General features: G+C 36.8%; 2 protein-coding genes across 3 annotated transcripts; one reads left to right on the plus strand and one right to left on the minus strand.

Annotated features, from left to right (window-relative positions):
- Positions 1–301: 301 nt before the first annotated feature.
- On the minus strand, positions 302–8040 carry LOC587057 (6-phosphogluconolactonase). The gene is made up of 4 exons (XM_786812.5): positions 7617–8040; positions 3004–3219; positions 2258–2398; positions 302–1562 (listed from the first exon to the last, which is right to left on the minus strand). The coding sequence occupies exons 1-4, from the start codon at positions 7875–7877 to the stop codon at positions 1443–1445; spliced, it is 738 nt and encodes a 245-aa protein (XP_791905.2). The 5' UTR covers positions 7878–8040; the 3' UTR covers positions 302–1442.
- Positions 8041–8586: 546 nt separating this feature from the next.
- On the plus strand, positions 8587–20011 carry LOC752175 (probable palmitoyltransferase ZDHHC1). 2 transcript variants are annotated; one of them, XM_011667020.2, is made up of 11 exons: positions 8587–8698; positions 10090–10375; positions 11396–11571; positions 12010–12111; positions 12470–12591; positions 13130–13372; positions 14016–14143; positions 14924–14985; positions 16867–17023; positions 17448–17763; positions 18867–20011. In XM_011667020.2, the coding sequence occupies exons 2-11, from the start codon at positions 10106–10108 to the stop codon at positions 19565–19567; spliced, it is 2277 nt and encodes a 758-aa protein (XP_011665322.2). In that variant the 5' UTR covers positions 8587–8698; positions 10090–10105; the 3' UTR covers positions 19568–20011. The 2 variants fall into 2 exon arrangements, with proteins under 2 accessions (XP_011665322.2, XP_001175654.3); XM_001175654.4 differs by having other exon boundaries at positions 16870–17023.
- The last annotated feature ends 888 nt before the right edge of the window (positions 20012–20899 follow it).

A 20899-nucleotide genomic window follows, 5' to 3' on the forward strand; every position in this document is an offset into this window, starting at 1 on the left:
TCTCAAATGGTTCTTGAGATATCGCGCTAACAAACTCAATACAAGGAATTTCATAAGTTGACCTCTGTGACCTGTGACCTTTGACCTACGTACTCCAAAATCTAATCAGATCGTCTTCCTATGGTGATAAATACTATTCCCGAGTCTTAAGTTTAAATCTTAAATGGTTCTTGAGATATTGTGATAACGGTCAAACGGGACGGACGTACGGACGGACGTACAGACGTACGGACGTACGGACGTACGGACGGACAACCCGAAAACATGATGCCTCCGGCACCACCTTCGGTGGCGGAGGCATAAAAAATGAACTACAACTTTTCATTTGATGGCAGTATTACCCTGATATAAAGAAGATGCTTTAAAATAACAAATTTTGTTAACATTACCTTTTATTTCAATAGCCATTGACTTAGTTAAAGAAAGTTAGTTTTTCTTTCAAAATCAACATTGAGAAGCAGGTTGTCTCTAAGTAGAAGACAGACAGAGATAATTGATAAGTCAGCTTTCAGCTATTTCATCGTTAGTACTGATCATGTAACATATGATTCATGAAAGAAAATACACCTTTTGTTGTGTTTTCTTAGAATACACAGACATATAACATCCATATTTGGGGCCTGATTCGCCAATCAGGAGTGAAGAATGAATGAAATGATCGGTAATATCAGATGCATTACAACAAATTTACAAGCATTATTTTTAAAAAATGGAAATATGTACCTATTTCAAATGATGTACATGATACAATATTAGGGTGAATTAAATTTCTCAAATGATTTGTCAGTTCGAAAAGAAGAAAAAAAGTGATTTAAAGCTGAAAAGTAGAAAAGGGAAACATTCATTTGGCACCTCACTACCTCTACTCAATGTTTAACTTTATTAGGGCTAAAGGAATGTTTCCACTTGTCAAACTAAAACTTTCCAGAAATAAAACGTCAATTTGATGGCATTTGCTTCATTTTTTTTCAAACTGCCTCCTACATGCCATTTTTTGTTCTCTTTAACAAATTACTAGGGAGCTAGGCTAACGCCACACATCTTTTGTTGCACCAGAAATATCAACTTTAAACTTCCAAGTTTGCGAGTGAGCAAAGCAAGTGAGCACAAATTTAAACTTGATTCAGAGGCCAATGGATGACCTATACATTTCTAAATATCTAACGCTAAACAAATATTTGAAAGAACTTTTTTTTTTTTTAGTAAACATGATTTTTTAAAAAAGAAGATTTTTGTTCAATTTTCCTAACATTTCCCGGAATTATTTCATTTAATGAAATTACCTGAAATTCACGAAGAGTGAAAACACTGGCTAAAGTACCCTGACTACATTGAACCTGCCTCAACTGAGTTGCTTTCTCTTTCATTGTTTACCAATAACTTCAGCGGTCTGTAGCACTATCCTAGTCCCTTGTGTGCTTGATGACGGAACTAGTTTTACTTCAGTAAGAAGCCTTTAGCTCTGCTGCTGCTGGTTGGTCTATAAACCAGTGAACTGTCCCATTTGATAGCTTCACCCTTGAAGCCGGCAGGGGAGGGTCTTCATTGCCTTCAAGTACTCTCTGGAATTTACAAAAGAGAACAAGAAATATTGATTAGGGTACAATATAGGTGCCTACATGTAGGTTAAATATCCAATCTAATCCAATCCATTGTATTTGGTATAGTGCTTTTTCCTTGCAGTTATAAAGTGCTACACAAATTGCTCCACCTCATAATATAAAGACTGCTTATTATCAATGACAATAACAATTCAAAAACACCAGTTGATGCCTCTGGATATACATTTGTAATTTTCAACTGAAATGCAGATCAGTTAGCCCTTTTTCATCGTGTATTTCTAACTGGTACTCAGTTACAACTCTTGAAGAGGTTTCATGAATATTGGTGTTGTCGCTGCAGGGGGCATGTGCTCCTCAAATCAAAGGGTGAAAAAGGAGGAAAATAAGAAAATAGAAATATAGAAAAGGGAATAAAGGGAGAGGGGAAGGACAACTCTTTTGCCTTCCTCTCTAGCATTTCATCAATTTAAATTTCCAGAGCTGAAATAATATGAAAATATGGTTGATAAGGAATTTGTTATCTTTTGCTTTATATTCTTCTTTTTCATTCACACATACGAAACACAATTTTTGAGACAGAGGCATACTGTGCAAAAATATCAGGAATTGAGTGCACATCAATTTGTAATATTGCATTACTACAACCCTACCCATTTGAAAAAGAATCAGCTCTATCTATCTCTCTATACTCTTACCTGGAGCGTAGCCGCCTTGCCGGCCCCGGCGGATGCATATAAGGCACTCCTGGCTGCATTGATGACTGGATAGGTAAAGGTGACACGACAAGGTGGGGGCTTGGGAGAATCTGAGATGGGGGCAACCACTAATGATGTCTCCTGATTAAACAAAATAGAACAGAATGATATCAGGAGGGGATAGTAGAAATAAGATGGCACATAAGCAATAAAAATTGGCATTTGTTGCAACTGAAGTGTCCTGCTAGTGCTAGAAATTACCTGTACACCATTTTGTTATTGCATCTAGTGCACAACATATCTATACCCTCCCAGTGTATATGTATTGCAATGTACCTTGGTTTTAGCTCCAGGGAGTAATGGCTGACAGCCTCACACTGAGCACTGCACTTTCAAAGAATACTGGTAGGTAACCCTACAGAACCTCTCTACCAGGTAGACATTTTACACCTTGGTCCAGAGAGACTATCGTGGATGAAATGCCTAAATTGTCTAAGGAGTAAGGACAAATGCACTGGTTCCCTAAATATCATTTTATATGACTCCTTATCAAAGTGGATATATAAAATTGTCTTTTTTCTATTCATTAGTCATTTGGAAAACAAATCAATGTAGCCCACGCATTAGTGATATACTGCACCCGTTTAAGTCTCGTTCATTATCCAATGTGACCTCACCTGCATGCAGTGCATATTCACTAATGCACTTGCAAGCACACCTATTACCGGTATTTGAATACTACATACCTCAAGAAGCTTGTGACCTGGAAAGAGCGAACATGTATGTCCGTCTGGGCCCATGCCTAACACAAGAAGATCAAACACAGGCCACTGGGACCCTTCTGCTGCAGGCACTTTCTTGACCACCTCTGCATAGTCCTTGGCCGCTTCCTCCACTGGAAGATTGGGTTTGATTCCATACAGCTGACTTTCAGGGAGGCTAGTCTTTCCAATCAACTTTTCCTGTGTGTAATAATAGGAATTACAGGAATGATGGATCAGTTGTAATGTAAAGATCATTGCTCCACATGATGAAGGTGCAATCAGGCAATTAAGTCACAAAAGATTATAAGATTACAGCAGAGAAGGGAGCTGGAGGGGGCAGATTAAGACGAAGAAGAAGAGAAAGTTTTACTGGTGTTCCAAGGAACAATGGTCCCAGTGGAGGTTGAGGGATGCAATAAACCTTCATATGAAAAAATTTAACATATGAACAAATTTGACCCACATTCGGCCAAAAGATCAATGAGGCATTTTGTGTACCTCCCACACAGACGACGAACGTTCGAGTGCACAGCTAGAGCATAATTAAGCACCAAGGTACCGGACTCGTTGATTTTTATGAAATAGGGGTTTATCGTAGAAAACTGGTGAGAGTGTGAATGTCAACACCGCTGTGCGAGCGTGACTTGTCAACTCTCTCTCTCTCTTTCCTCTTCTTATCCCCAAAAAAAGAAAACAAATCAGGAAATTATATATGTTAGTCTAGTAGATGCAGATGCACATCACAATCCATAAGTCCATTATCATCCCTCCGTCTAAGATGGGCAATATAAATACGCGATTCCTTCACTAGCAGAACGACCATGAATATTTAGATCTGCTCATAAAGCGAGTTCAGAGTGCCACTAATTTGCTAAATTTCAGGAAAACTAAAGAATTCAGTGTCTCGTGAGAGATATAATCTAATCCCTACACACCTTTTTTGTAAAGGATCGTCCATAATATCTAAATTCCCTTCAGTAAATTGCTAAAATCAACATAAAATGTGTCTTTTCCATCGCCGCGGAGCCAAGTCAAATTTGGTGGTCACAATATGCACGACTGAGAGCACGGTGTGTAAGGGTGCGTTTAATCGACACTTTTTCACCCTAGAATCACGGTTTCTAAAGACGTTTAGTTTAAAACGCAATGCGTTCAAGCGATTTTTTCGTCGGTCGTAAAAATAAACGTGTTTGAAAACACAAACATGAAACGCTGAAAAAGATGCGTTTTGTATCATGATTCTGCAGAATCACGGTCGCTAAAATTCGATTGAACGGACGGAGTTCTCAATCATGATTGTATGACGGAGCCTGTTCCGGTTTGGGCAAAAACCGCGCGCCTGCTTTTCATGCAATTTGCGTTTACTATACCATGCTCTTTATCATGGCCTGTTCCGTTATGTTATACCTTGTTTTCCTCTTTTTCTCTTTCTGTCTTTCCTTATGTTATTCTTTGTTTCTTCCTTCTATTCTTATGTTATTCTTTGTTTTTTCCTTCTATCACCTTCTCTTATGTTATTCTTTATTTTTATAATTCTATCACTTTCTCTTTCTGTCTTTCCTTATGTTATTCTTTGTTTCTTCCTTCTATTCTTATGTTAATCTTTGTTTTTTTCCTTCTATCACAGTTTCTTATGTTATTCTTTGTTTTAATCATTCTATCACTTTCTCTTTCTGTCTTTCCTTATGTTATTCTTTGTTTCTTCCTTCTATCACCTTCTCTTATGTTATTCTTTGTTTTTATAATTCTATCACTTTCTCTTTTGTTATTCTTTGTTTCTTCCTTCTATTCTTATGTTAATCTTTGTTTTTTTTCCTTCTATCAGCTTTTTTAATGTAATTTTTTGTTTTAAGCATTCTATCACTTTCTCTTTCTGTCTTTCCTTATGTTATTCTTTGTTTCTACCTTCTATTCTTATGTTATTCTTTGTTTTTTTCCTTCTATCACCTTCTCTTATGTTATTCTTTATTTTTTTAATTCTATCACTTTCTCTTTCTGTCTTTCCTTATGTTATTCTTTGTTTCTTCCTTCTATTCTTATGTTAATCTTTGTTCTTTTCCTTCTATCACAGTTTCTTATGTTATTCTTTGTTTTAATCATTCTATCACTTTCTCTTTCTGTCTTTCCTTATGTTATTCTTTGTTTCTTCCTTCTATCACCTTCTCTTATGTTATTCTTTGTTTTTTACCTTCACTCACAGTCTCTTATGTTATTCTTTGTTTCTTCCTTCTATCACCTTCTCTTATGTTATTCTTTGTTTTTATAATTCTATCACTTTCTCTTTTGTTATTCTTTGTTTCTTCCTTCTATTCTTATGTTAATCTTTGTTTTTTTCCTTCTATCAGCTTTTTTAATGTAATTCTTTGTTTTAAGCATTCTATCACTTTCTCTTTCTGTCTTTCCTTATGTTATTCTTTGTTTCTACCTTCTATTCTTATGTTATTCTTTGTTTTTTTCCTTCTATCACCTTCTCTTATGTTATTATTTATTTTTTTAATTCTATCACTTTCTCTTTCTGTCTTTCCTTATGTTATTCTTTGTTTCTTCCTTCTATTCTTATGTTAATCTTTGTCCTTTTCCTTCTATCACAGATTCTTATGTTATTCTTTGTTTTAATCATTCTATCACTTTCTCTTTCTGTCTTTCCTTATGTTATTCTTTGTTCCTTCCTTCTATCACCTTCTCTTATGTTATCTTTGTTTTTATAATTCTATCACTTTCTCTTATGTTATTCTTTGTTTTAATCATTCTATCACTTTCTCTTTCTGTCTTTCCTTATGTTATTCTTTGTTTCTTCCTTCTATCACCTTCTCTTATGTTATTCTTTGTTTTTATAATTCTATCACTTTCTCTTTTGTTATTCTTTGTTTCTTCCTTCTATTCTTATGTTAATCTTTGTTTTTTTCCTTTTATCAGCTTTTTTAATGTAATTCTTTGTTTTAAGCATTCTATCACTTTCTCTTTCTGTCTTTCCTTATGTTAATCTTTGTTCTTTTCCTTCTATCAGCTTTTTTAATGTAATTCTTTGTTTTAAGCATTCTATCACTTTCTCTTTCTGTCTTTCCTTATGTTAATCTTTGTTCTTTTCCTTCTATCAGCTTTTTTAATGTAATTCTTTGTTTTAAGCATTCTATCACTTTCTCTTTCTGTCTTTCCTTATGTTATTTTTTGTTTCTTCCTTCCATCACCTTCTCATTCTTTGTTTTATTATTGCGATCTATGCTCAAAACAGCAGTCGACAGTCGGCCGTAAACAATTCCAAAAAGCGCGCGCCGAAGTTGACCTATACTTCCTGGGTCAAGCTGCGAGTGTGATCCGCAGTGGCTGGGCTCGAAATGAGCTAGAATCAGCGTTGAAGAAAAATCGCTTGAACGCTAACCGCAGTGACCTTGTTTTTTGTAACGGCGTTTTGATTTGTGATTCATGTTTGTGATTCTAGCTTCGAAAATTCGATTGAACGCACCCTAAGCCTCATTGTCCGCTGTGTAAAACTTCGCTTATGCACAATGCATAAATTACGGAGGTCGATGCGTAAATTTAAGAAAGCTTCTTTTTATTAGATTGAAATTGGCCCTAATTTCTCGACAACCAATCAAATTATGTGTTACATCAGACGGCAGGGGATTAAATACCCTATGTTTTGGCGTCTGAGACCAACCAATAACAAGTAATAATTACAAGCATTATCTCCTTGAAGTACACAACCCCAGTGAAAAAGGCGAATTTTCCTGTGACCTCCATAGAGAAATCACAAATTGAATGATTGTTGTCTATTTTTGAAGACGAAAAGGCCCTATTTTCCAGTATACAAATCAGTTCGAAATTGGTATCAGTGGAAAGAACAGTATTTGAATATGTGATTTCCACCCGAGATGGTGTGTAATCAAAGTTTGTTTTCCTTGTAGGAGCATTTCTTTGCACACTTAGCGCATTTTCAAAGAAGATTTCACGTGTTGTAGACCGCGGAGCGAGACCGCGGAGCGAGACCGCGTGAGCAGATGCCCGAAATTTGTTCATATGAGGGCACATATCAGTACTGATATTATTAAGTTTTGGCCAAGAGGAGGTGAAAAAATCAGATCCCCTTGTGCACTTCAACAGAGAAGTACAGGATGGAGAAGAAAAAGGAATGACCACTGAACAATTTGCAACCAAATTACACGTTCTTCTCTCATCTCGGCTCTAGGGGCCGGGGCGGGGAAGGGCAGGATGTGTGCTGAGTTGAGGGAGCCTCCCCCTAAAAAACAAATGTACATTTTGTCCAAAGACTAAGGCCAAATTACCTTCCAACAGAATTGCAAGTGTCCAATGGGAGGGGGGCTGCAGTCTTTCCTTTTAATATACTTCTACCCCCCCCCCCTACAATGTAGCTTCTCTCTCTCTCTCACACACACACATACACACACACACACACACACATTAGGAGGCCGAGGGGATGAGCGCGGGCCATGTACTGCACTGTCATTTACCAAGTTGGTGGATGGCGGAGCTGCTGTAATAATGAATGAATGAATGAATGCAGGCCCCTCTCCCCTTGCTTGGGCCTTGTGTTTAGGCTTAGCCTTGGTCATGGCCCATACGATAACCCTTCTTACCTTGTATATTTTGTAAGTGCTATCTGCATGGTCAAATTCAACGAGTCGCTCATCGCAGAAATAAATGTGCCATTTATCCCACTGCAGGTCACTAATTTCAGGAAGTCCGTCACCCAAGAACTTGGCCACACTTCCTCCCGAAACTCCCAGGTAGAAAGCCCCTCGAGCTGCGATGGCACTGCGGCTGCTTTCTGCTACAAAAGAACAAACCGCTGCAGGAATATCTCCTGTGGGCAAGATATGCACCTTTCTGCATTCCATTTTAAAAGATGCTATCTTTACGGCGTACTGCACGGAAAAAAACAATTAAAAGTTTATAACCAAGACACGAGAATGTTAAAATCCTGAATTAAAAACTTGTTTGGCCGCCTCATACTCTACTCACGATCTTTTCCTGGTATGGTACTGTACACTTTTTTTTTTAAAGGGGTGCCGTTCAAATGTTAGTTGGAGGGACAACAAGGACGGTAAAATTCATTGTAGTTTTATCTTACGGACCTTACGTAGAAGCATCATGAAATCTGTCCTAAAATTACGTCTTTATAATATTAAAATATAAATGTTCATTCATCTCTGATAAGTGAAATTATCTTTTTGATGTAATTTGTTGAATTTTGTTAGATTTTTTTTCCTTCTATTATTGATTTTATGTTTTATTTTTTATTTATAAATCAAAGAAGGTTTGAAATAGCAGACAAGCTTGATTATTCATTGAGCTGCCATAACAACATTATGCGAAAGCTAATAAATTCATCCGCGACATTCCTATTTTTCCAAAAAACTAGATAATTATCATTAAATGACCTTGTTTTCAGGTAATTGTTCATAATTTTAATTTGATCTTTAAACGCTTTTCACCTAATTTAAAGAATACATGAGGTTAACGTTTATTGTTATTTTATTACTCGTGCACAGTGTGTACTTCTCTTCTGAAATTGAGTAAAGTGTTTGTTCGTGTGTAATACTAATGGCAATGGAGTTTTTTTAATTTAGGAGGCAGAGCAGAGTTTTTAGATAATTGATTAGAAAATGGAGGTTGAATAGGAATTATCGTCAGTGATGATTGATGACATGATTGGGAGGTGAATATAGCAAACGGAAAACTATGGTCCTAAATTATATGTATTTTGTGAATGAATGTGCTGCTAGACATGAGTGAGACTGAGTAAAATTCGATTCTGAGCTGAGCTGAGTGAGTGAAGCTGAGATGAGGCTGAGGCACTTGCAGTGCAGTGCAGTGCAGTGTTGAACAACCAGGATCAGGACCAGGTTGAGTCTTGAGATGTTGATTATAATCTAACGGTTTGCTTCCCATGCCCAGTGTACAGAGTTTAACACTTCCGCATTGAGCTACACCGCATGCACAAAATCCATATTGGCGATGCGAAAAATGGATTCTGCGATGATTTTCTCAATGCATTTCAGTTTTCACATAGGCCTAACGTTAGGTCTGACATTAACTTTGTTATTGCTCAGAGACTTTCACGTGTGAGCGATAAATCCTCGGAAAGATGGACAACCCATAAAATTAGATGGTGAACTGGGGGTATTTTAATACACAGATTCTGTTTTTTGCATTTCCAGCGTGTGGATCGGGAACCCTACACCCAAAGAGCGCCGAAGACAAAAAAATGTCTGCAAAAATGCGGACAATCCTTATTTTTTTAGGACGCGATTTGTCCGCGTATACTTGGATATTCTTGTTTATGCGGACGGTCTTCATTCTTAGGCCCTACTGTTATAATTGCAATTAGTTTAGAAATACTAATAGTATACAGGTATTACAGGGGCCCATTCTAGTAGAAACCTTCATAAGTCTAACTTCTTGACTATCCCATTGAAACGGGTATTAATTCTATAACACACGTTTCAGTAGGATAGTCAAGAAGTTGGACTTATGACGGTTTCTAGGAACGGGCCCCAGGGCGCCTTCTCTCAAAACCGTCATAAGTACAAGTTCACCGACATCCATATACTTCAAAACACTTTTCAATGGGATGTCGTTGTACTTGTACTTGTGACGATTTTATGAAATGCTGCCCTGTATTCTAAGTAAGAGCAAGGTGCACTCAAGTCATGGACTCATGGATTTTGCTGAATTGAGCGAAATCTCAGCCCGTGGGCCGTGCATCTCTATTACACAAATCGCTATTATCATAAATTGGGTATCAAATTTGCAAAAGTGAAAACGGTAGGCTATTTTCATGTTCACTGCATGTATTTTTGTTTCCACGTTTGTGCAGACAAGTCGGTTAAATATAATACTGTCTGTATAATTCAAAGGTACATCAACAATTTTATGAATAGCAAATGTTCTCGGTAGCAAATGTACTGACACCCCTCCCCCTCCAAATCTGAGCAAAATTAAGATCTATAATGTTTCAGATGAGCTCTTTTTTTTCTCTGTATCTTTCTTCTTTTTTTTTTCTTCGTTCTCTCCTTGACATTTGTCTGGCTTTTTCATTACCAACAGGAACAGGAATATTTAAATGATGAAATCCAAAGGCAAAAAAGATGGAAAAACAGCCGCAGATGGATCAGGAGTTCCCAATGGTACCACTAAGGATAAAGGTGGCAGTGGAGATGGAAAGCCGGTGCCCCTAACCCCGTACCGACGATCACCCCGAAGAAACGGTTGGAGCTGCCCTCTTCATGTTCTTCAAATTGTGGCCTGGTTCTTTCTCCTGGTTTTCAACGTCTTCTACTTTGGTGTCATGGTTCCAGTACTTCCCTATGAATGGCAGCCAGCTGGTTATATTGTATCCTTTGCATAGAATGAGACCTTGTTAGCCATCCAATGAGATGTGCAAAGTATTCCTGTATCAATAGATAGATTTCAAATAAGTTGTGTCATTTTATTTTGTTACTGTATTTCCAGTTAGTAAGTATTGAGCAATGGAAAATGGAGAAACCGAGGCTCTTAGGCATTGGTGTTTCTGCTGTAGAGATATTTGTGTTCAACGTTTTCCCATATTTTTTAGAGATTTACTCAATACATATATTCAAATAAGGCACCCCCTTCCTCCTCCCTCCCCACCCCCCCCCCCCCAAAAAAAAGGGAAAAGAAGGAAACCGTATGGATGTACCCATCTCGATCTGAACTCGTCAGCAACAGGATTGCTACTAAAGTAATCACAATCACACTGCTAGTATATTCTATGCTGGATCATGTTAATTTAATGAATAATAAAAAAAATTTAAAAAAATTGTTTTTTGGCATGAATTGATCTTACAATCCAACATTTAGAAAACAAATTGTAAATATCTACTGGCAGCTTGAGCAAAGCACAGTATTGAAGGATGATCACACTTCTGCATCTTTGTGAGGCTTTTCGCCCCATCCAAAGTCATGTTATTTTCATAACAAGGACGTCAAATTTTAAAAGTTGTGGTCAATCGTTCATGCATAAATTATTCTCTGTATGTTCCACTTTAACTGACTTCACCACTCAAGTACAAAGTTCACCAATGGCATCAAATGCACAGGTTAAAGAATTGTTTGACAAGGATTTCTTCATAGGGTTTTGTGTTACATGTATATGCCACCGCTTTTGAGTTAGAGGCAGAAGCGTGATCATTCAATACTGTGCATCACTGCATTCCTCAAGCTGATTAGGTATGTCCTACATGTACATCAAAGATTTAATAATAATATTCAATATTCAGCTTTTATATAGCGCTTAATACACCTCAAACATCTCTAAGCGCTTTACAGATATATTTACCGTAGCCTTACAAATTGCATCTTTCCTTGACCAGTTTCTTCCATTTGAACCCAGATTGTGGGCATTTTTGTGTTGTGTCATGTGATCTCTCATGTAACCTGTCTCACAATCAACCCCGCTGACCCCAATACTTTAAAACGGAGGGAAGAGAGAGAGATGCCTGTGTTCAACCGCCAGCTGCATGCACATGTTATAGAGAACAACCACTGTTATCTGTGTGAAGTTAATGTGTAAGTGTATAGCGTCGCACATGTCGGGGAAAAGTACAGGGAAAAGGGTATTGATAAATAATGTATCACAGATATATACCTTTTGCAAAAACATTGAAATTACATAAAAATGTAATAAAAGTAGAGAAGATGGAAATGGCAAGAACACATATACATAGGCAATATCATCAAGCTTCAAAGCCTTCATGCTGCAATCGTAGTTTATGTTTAATCTTACCTATTCACAAAGGATATACATGTACCTATAGCTACATGTACAACATACTGACCATATGTCATTGGTCAAATATTTTGAATATATATATATTTTTTTTGGGGGGGGGGGGTAAAATATGTGATGTTGATGCCTTTTGTGCTGAAGAAGTATTTCTTTCCTGTTTTGTGTTGTTGCTAGACATTTATGTTAAGTTCTTTCTTTTTTTCTTTCCCCATTTTCAGAGATAAATCATCGAAACATTGCAGTGCTTGTAACAAATGTGTCATTGGATTTGACCACCATTGCAAGTGGCTGAATAGTTGCATAGGTTCTAGGAATTATAGGTAAGATACCTAATAATCTACAGAAATTAATCTGAGTTTTGTCATTTTCGTGTCATAAAAGTGCACAGTGTTTTCTAAATATGTATAAATGAACATTTTCTTTGAATGTCTTCTCTGTTCATATTTTCACTTTATTAATGAAGTAGGGCTCTCGTACAAAACTTCATTGGTCATATCAATTACCAAGACATCATTATCAATGTTATGTTATTTTAATACAGATGCGCATCAACTTTATACTTTTACACATGCCTTTCTAGATTTCAACAGGCAGTTGTTATTCTGCACAATGATAAATGATTTTGTTTTTAATTCTTTGTAATGACATCAATTTTCTCCCTTTGTTTTTTTAATGCAGATTGTTTATAGGCTGTTTGGTGACAGCATTCGTCTGTTGTCTCTTAGTATGTATGGTCGCGTTGTATATAGCCATCGTATATCAGGTCAACCCAGTGCTGCTGCACCCAAATGAATTAAAAGGTTAACGCATGTGATATTGTTATTTCATTTGTCAAATGAAGTTATGAAAAATTATGAACATGTCTTAGGTGATTCCAATTTATAGTAGTATCTTTGTCATTCTTTTATAAAACGTCTTAACTCTTTCATGGTCATGTCAAAGAAAGTTTGCTTCTCTAAAATTTTGATAAATGTTCCTGTCCAATGCTTAATATATTAAGGCTATTGTGCATGAAACTGCCATTGAAACCTCAATCTATTTTTCTTATCAAATTATAGTATACTATGTATGTGCTCTACATATTGCACATGTAAAATTTTTAAGAATGCTGAACCAAACCACCATACATGTTTTTGTAGACATTGCAAGAGTAATAAAGTAGCCTTATCGGGTATTCATTATCTAAAATTTCTTGGAATCTGTCTTCCTATAGAATAAAAAGGTAATACATTTTACCTTGAAAATGGGAAATTAGTTTTTCAATGTTATTAAAAAAGAACATTCACCATTGTGATTTGTCTTTGATGATGAATACTATTTCAATCTTCCTTATTACAGCTTACAGAGATGGGGAACCTTTTTCTTGCCAGATATCCACAGCAACTCCTCCCGACATGACTGCAGCCAATGAGTCTGCTGTCACCTCACAAGCCACTCCTGTCTGCGACTTTCACCAGAATCTCAAGATCTTTGGACCGGTGTCGGGGCAAGCGTTCTTCGCTGTGATGATTGTTCTTGCGATCCTACTCTTAATCAGCCTCATTCTTCTAGGTCACCTCCTGGGCTTCCATTTGTATCTCAGTAAGTCTAAGATTCAGAAATTTAGATAGTGATAAATGAACTGATTGATCTTCTGGAAATACTTCTGACTTTTTTCCTGTTCCTTTTTTTCTCAACATAAATACATCTATTTTCTTTGTCATTGAATATGGTAGATATAGAAACTGCAGATACATGTATTGTATTGTATTTTTTTAAACTTCATTGATGTACATCAATAATCTGTTTATAAATATATACATCATACAAATTAATCAACAATGCAATGTAACAAATCAATATTCTGTGTGTAAACATACATTATACATGTATATCATATTTATCAATTTACAATGCAGTGTAGCAAAAAAAGGAAAATTATATACAGCAGAAAAACTTTTTTTTTCACGTAGTGCACAAAGTAAATAATATAATGTACCATAATACATCCAAAGATTTGCAAAGTAATTCTTTATTAGATTCAATATCCAGCTTAATATGTCTTACTAATGTTCAAGATTCAGAAGGAGAAACATAAAGGTCAAATGGATTAATACCATTTTTTCCCAGACTTACTTAATGGCATATATACTTTTTTTAGAATACAGCATCAATAATAAATCTTTCAATATAATGCAACTGAGTTCTTTTTGCTCTCATTTTGTGGTTGCCTACCTACGTACAGTGTCTCAAGGCCTGGGTACTTATGACTACATCATGAAGCAGCGGGCTGAAGAGGAGGAGGAGGAGGAGGAATCCTCTAGACCTGAACCTCCAGCAAGGGAAGGCAAAGGATGCTGCTCACATAAAAGGGTAAGATATCCATTTATTTTGTTTCAACAATTTTAAATGCGAATCATTTAAATTATGTAAAATACACACTTGTTAGGAATTTATTCCTTGAAATGCTAGAGCGCCATATGGCAGCCGTGCTAAAGCCAGGGTAATAATCGGGAGCACCAGGACGGTCAAATCTGACTGACATGAGCACTATACAAGAACCCATTATTATTATTATTATTATTCAATTTGACAAAAGACATTCTCAGCACTGGTTAAAACCATGTACTTTTTTTAAATAAATAATATTTTTCTTTATGAATGGATGTATTTTAGTGGTCCAGAAATTTGCCCGTTTGCACATTTACATTTTGGTCAGAAATGCTGATGTGTTTCAGTCGTTCGGACTACCCATAAGTGTTTTCAGGTATGCATTTATTCATATTGAATAGAGATCATTATAGAATTGTTTGAGCATAAACAAAATAAATCGACAGAGGCTCATGAATGTGTATTTTAGTAATCAGATTCTGTTCTTTCTTGGTGACCCTCTTGTATAAATTCACTTATAACTGAGATTTGAGATACTCAGGAGCAAAATATTGTACACTTTCCATGCTTTATTGAGGATAAAGTATCTTTGTTAAGCCTTTGGAATTTGGGGTACAGAATGAAAAGAAAATATCACAACACATACTCAAATAGTTATATACTCCACGTTTCTTGTATTAAATCATCTCGCCTCTTTCTAAATTACATAAATTATTAGTTATTTATTATCCTAGTCTAAAAATTTTCTTTTCTCTTTTCTAGACTGGTAGAGTTGCACCAACAGAAGGAGGCAATGAAGATATAGAAATGCGAAATACAAGGAGGTAAGATTACTATCAACAATTTTTCCATAGTCCTTGTTTATGTCACAAAACTACTCTTTTGTTTTTTTGGTAGCATGACTTACATATTCGATCTTTGACTTTCTTTTATTCTTGAAGGCCTGCTGAGTTGCATGTGCATGTTATTGTGGTGTGGTCATAATGATGCAAGCACTGAATAATATCCATGTGCGATTCGGCAGGCTTTAATGGCACATGTAATATCATGAGTCTCATCATCTGTCATACCATCTGTCCATATGTCTACCTAACTTACTGCTTCCATTTTATGAATATCAATACCTATATATATATATATATATATATTTATATCTGAACATATCACCCATATTCGTTTCCTAATCTCATCCATATACATGTAAATAGTCTGATAAGTCATTCCGGGCTTGCAAATTTTCTCATCACATTGTTTTAAATAACAGACAAATATTGCTCCTCTCTTCTTTTGTTCTTCTTTTTTTACACATCCACCCATTGAACTTTATATTGTGAGCAGTATAACCATAGTTACATTTTATGACTGCATTGCAGAGCTGAGCAGAATACAAATATTAATAGCTTGCACCAGATAGCACCATGCACAATCACAAATCAAACTGAATTTAACAAAGCATTTCAGTGTTATTGGTCCCTCTATAAAATGATCCTTTCAATTTTATGCTTGTTTTATGATACCATTATAGTTGTATAAGCAAAAATATGTTATTTTAATCACAATTAATCCTTTGTATGTGTGCACATGTGTATTTTCTATGCACGCTTTACTCTATGTTTAATTGTTCTGAAAATTTATTAATTGTGGCAAGCTTGTAAGTTTCTTTTATAAAGAATTATACTTTCTTTCTGTTCTTATACTCTACAACTTTCTTTCACCACTTCTTCACTATCTGTCCTATTTTCTGCATGTCTTGCACTGTTTCTTTCATGTTTTACAGCACTGCTAGCACCAATTATTGTGTTACTAACGAGACCCAATCTTCAGATCAGCCTAACACTAGCCCTGGTAGTAGGGCTCCAACCAACTAACTCATATCCCTCCAATCATCTATCAATCAACTCTATATAAATTAGGTACAGACTTGAAATTTCTTTTCTCTTTCTGTTCACATTGGCGTAATATTACTTTCCATATTGTTTTTAGAATGAAGAAACCTTTCAATGCAATTTTACAGTCATTTTTACGCGTAGAGATGGTGTGTCAGTTTGTTGATCAAAGTATATATAGAAAACTGCTTTTTAATAGTGTCATTATGCTTATAGCTTAGGTTTGTTATCATTTAAACTCTACTGAATAATACTTCCATAGTTAATCTTGAGTTCTGCCAATAGAACCACTACCAACAACAAAAAGGGATAGAAACATCAGGAAAAAAAGAAGAAAAAAAAACTATCAGGAAATAATATTCATTAAAAAGCATAATTTGGACAAACACTGAGCAAAAGCTCTCATTTCCAAACAGTGACTGCATGATTTGCACAAGGTTTAGGACCACAAATTTAATTTACTTATCCTAATTTGCTCACTACTCAGCTCTACATACTACTTAAGTGCATAGAGATATATAGGCAATTATGCCTTTGTATTATGATCTATACAAAACCACTTGAATTTTTATTAATATTACTAAAGGGTGTGGCACCTGTCATTCATTGGCACTGGCAGTCATGAATATTCATTGCAAATTTTGTGTGATTCAGAGAAAAATTATTTTGTGTGTACTACCAGAAACTAAAGACGATGTACATGTACAGACTTGCAGAGGAACAGCCATTGGCTGAACCAAGTGTGTCTGTTTTAAAATAAAATGAAAATAATAAATTTTACAATTGACCATTGTTCTGGTGTTTTTATCAATCGCCAAGCAGACATAATTCAGATCAAGCTACGGAGACTACACAAGGAACCAACAATCAAAGGAATGCAATTGTAGAAATATCTAGAGAGACCACTGTTGTGGTTCATCAAGAGGGCAAAGTCAAGGAACCTAAGAGCGGTAGATCTACCTCAAGCAAAACAAAGGTAAATAATGTTGCATGGTTGCTGTTCACATTCAAGTGGTATAATAATGATAGATATTCCATTCTTGTAGAGCTCATTAAACTCATCATGATATAACATCCTTAAATTCTTCTAAATAGTGTATAAATGATGCCAGCAAACTAGTTTATCATACGACCTATTGGCTCTCAATTTCAGGCTGTGCCACAGCTAAGTGCTTTGTTCTCAGCTGATTCCTCAATAATGATTGCCATGAGGTTTTATTAGTTCCAAGTTTACAGGGGAGGCCACATTCACAGAAAAGATTTGCCCCCAAAAAAATTCTAGCTGGATAAGTAAAACCTTGAAGGTCACACAAGGGGAATTATTTGATGATGTGTGCACAGTCTGTCCCATATTGAATTTAAAAAGTCATCTAGATGCCTTCTTTTTGCGTTCCTTGCAGAAAAAGAAGAGGAAGAGGCTGACACCCAGAGCCCTGCCACCCCCGCCCGCATCCCTACCCCAGCCCCAGCGGCACCACCATCCCACCTACAACCCATACCAGGCCTCGGGGGACTCCACCCAACCACAACCCCTGCCTTCCCCCCTGCCATACACAGAGGAGACATGGATGTACCCTCATGGAGGGCTGGGGGGGAACATGGGGGCGGGGATGATGCAACCCGAGACGTACATAGAGCAGCACATAGTGCGGCGCTTCAGTATACCGATGGTGCAGGGTGGAGGTGGAGCCATGCCCATGCCCTTTCCTCTGCATAGTAAGTGACTTGGAAACTTCCATACAGATTCCACAATCATAGAGAGATCACAGTAATATAACCATAGTAATACCTAACTTTAAAATTTTTAAAGTGATTGGTATTGGTCCTCATGATACATGTACATGTTTGTTTGGAAGAAAGTTTTTTTTAAGCTGTTCAGGAAATTTCTTCCTACCTGGCACCCTATTACTACACCTGGGTGGAGAGTAGCAAATGTAGATTTCTATCTTGCTAAATGACATTAGTGTTGCAGCGGGACTCAAACCGCAAATCATGTAATTCAGTCCAGTGACGTGTCCACTAGACCGTGACTCCTCTACTATGACCATGTCTTTAATAGCAGGATGTAACTTGTGAGATCCTAATTAGAAGGGGTCAAGTGTGTTGTTGAGTTTAGTTCCATGAGTGCTGAGTGGATTGTCTTACCTAGATGGGAAATGACCTGTGATTCCCCTTCCTTTCTAGACAAAGCTTTGTCAAGTGCTAGGGTAGGGTAGAAGCAAACCATGTTTAATGTTTAATAAAGTAAGTCATGATGGAATACTTTTTATTTTAAAACACAAACATACATGTACATCAATGTACTGTCGTCTTTGGAAACCTAAGAGGCACAAACATGGAAACTGATGTTATATTTCTTTTAGATCGTAGCTTATTCCATTGATTGCCCATATTTTCCTTAAATTGTCTTGATATTGATCTACTATTTCATTTGTGCCAATTAAAACAACTGAGTGATAACACATTACTCAATATATCTCATTACTAAAGCATGCTATGTTATTTCATTCAGTTTGTTAAATATTCCTATATATTTTTCATTTCACACCCATTGTATGCTTATTGCTATGTAAATGCCAAGTGAATGATAATTATTGTGTCAGGGGTCCACACTAACAGTTTTGGAAGGGGTCAGAATTTAACATTTTAGAGTCTTTATGCATTAGCCCTATCAACCCTATGTAAACAAATTCTGACATTCTGGGAGTTTGGATCTGCGTTTTGTTGTGTCCCAGGAGCCTGTTAGTGTCAAGCCCTGATTGTAATCATTTTAATGAGTATTATGGTATTAATGGATTGTTCTTTTCATTCCATCTCAGCCTCAAACAGTGTGAATGAACTGATGCCCATCAGTGCCAGGAGTATAGTCCCACCTGTCCCCTTGAGTAGGGCAGCTCTCCCCCCACTCACCAGACAGATCAGCATGGATCCTCCTCCCCCTGCCCTAGACTACCACTCCTCATCTGCTGAATCCCTCCATGAACTAGCGACATCAGAGAATGTGAGCTCTCTGAAGAAGCTGCAGGAGGTGAGTGACCTCTCCGCTTCGTTCCCACCCACCCAGCATAGCCCCTCAAGAATCGGAAGCAAACCGGCAGACATTGCTCCTGAAGCACCATCTGTTGAGAAGAAAAAGAAATCGAAACTGAAATTGAAGTTGAAAAAGAAGAAATCGGGCGCCGACTCCAAGAAAGGGGGTAGCGATAGCGGATGGAAGGCGCAACAGGGTGAGGATGTCACCGACTCAAAGGCTTCACGGAGCCCTCAGAAGGAGGGTTACCAAGAGCTTGCAACAGCCGATGAAAGGCAGGCTGAGTCGTCATCTGCACCGACCGTTCCTCTCCTGGACCTCAGTGGGTTACCGGGCAATGAGGAGGAGGAGGAGGAGGATGAGAAGGACAATGATTCTCAAGAAGGGGATAAGATCATTCCCCCTCCTGAGGTTCCAATCACCAACCTGGAGGATGAGGAGAGCATGGTGCGGGCAAACAGAAGGAGATCTCTCATGCTTTTACGATGAGCTCTCATGGATAGGCTATCAGTAGGCTGCTAGGAGCCAGGTTCAATCTCTCGGATCATATTATAGAATGTTCACGTCTATTTGATGATTTACTCAATCTGATCATTGAAATGGAATATATATTAATGTATTTATCAAGGTTTGTGTCATATCTGTAATGCATGCTGCAATTAATTGTGCCATTAATATTACGTGACAATCTCTCTCCCTCTCTCTTCCCCTCTCCCTCTCTCTTCCCCTCTCCCTCTCTCACTCTCTCTCTCTCTCTCTCTCTATCATGACTTTGATGGGAATACCTAAAAAATGACAATATAAGTCGTAGGTGCATTCACTGTCTGTGATGAAGTCAGGAGCAGCAAATTACCTACACATAAATGCTAGAACCTTGTTTATTCATTGCTTACCACATTGTATTACTATGCAGTTCTTCAAGTTATGAAAAAAGGCGGGAATAATTTCTTCAAAATTTGGGTCCTAGATATACCGAAGATTAATTGTAATGCATAGAAAAAACTTTAAATTAGTTTTTTTTAAAGTGAAGTTTTATTACTTCATTACTGATTAAAAGAAACATTGTAACAGAGAAACAGTACTAAGTTTTATCATAATTACTTAACATAAATAAGTTGGTACTTTTAGTAAAGAAGGAAAAATGTTGGAGGTGAATCCCTGGTCTTTCATGTAAGCGGTCTCATCAAAATTCAATCTCCACTTAATAATTGAAATCTCCCTAGCTATTTTTTTGTAGGCATTATTGTGTGTTTGTGCATCTTTATTTTCAATGATCAAGATAACAAAGATAACATTTACAGATGAAGTTGAGTTCTGGTCATGCGAATGCATTGTGGAAGAATCTGTGTGGAAGCAATTGGAAAATGCTGGTCATGCAGCAGATAAGGGCCACGTATTATATAGAGTTATGAATGATCTCAAGTTTGATCAATATACTATGAGCCATAGATTTACGCTCAATATTAACATTACGATCAATCCAAAGGCTGTTTAATGAACGGCCAAGTATTGATGAATACTGTGAGATTTTTTAATCGTCAAAACGATAGGAAATTGGCCCAGATTTGCTAAAGGTCATATGTACTGTACACAGAAATATGTACATGGGACCACACATACATGTGGCATGAGAGTTGTGATCCTCAATCTTTAGCAGTTACTGTTCATATTTTGAATATAAGGGCATTTGGAGAACCATCCTTTTTAGAGGCCTTTTTTTCTTTCTATGATACCCTTCCACACTAACATTGTAAACAGAATGGAAAAATTCACAAATGGTTTGTTCACCTTTCCCAGAACAAGACTTCCTCTTGAAAAGCT

The sequence above is a fragment of the Strongylocentrotus purpuratus genome, unplaced genomic scaffold, assembly GCF_000002235.5.
Source record: "Strongylocentrotus purpuratus isolate Spur 01 unplaced genomic scaffold, Spur_5.0 spur5_scaffold_8, whole genome shotgun sequence".
Lineage (NCBI taxonomy): Eukaryota > Metazoa > Echinodermata > Echinoidea > Camarodonta > Strongylocentrotidae > Strongylocentrotus > Strongylocentrotus purpuratus.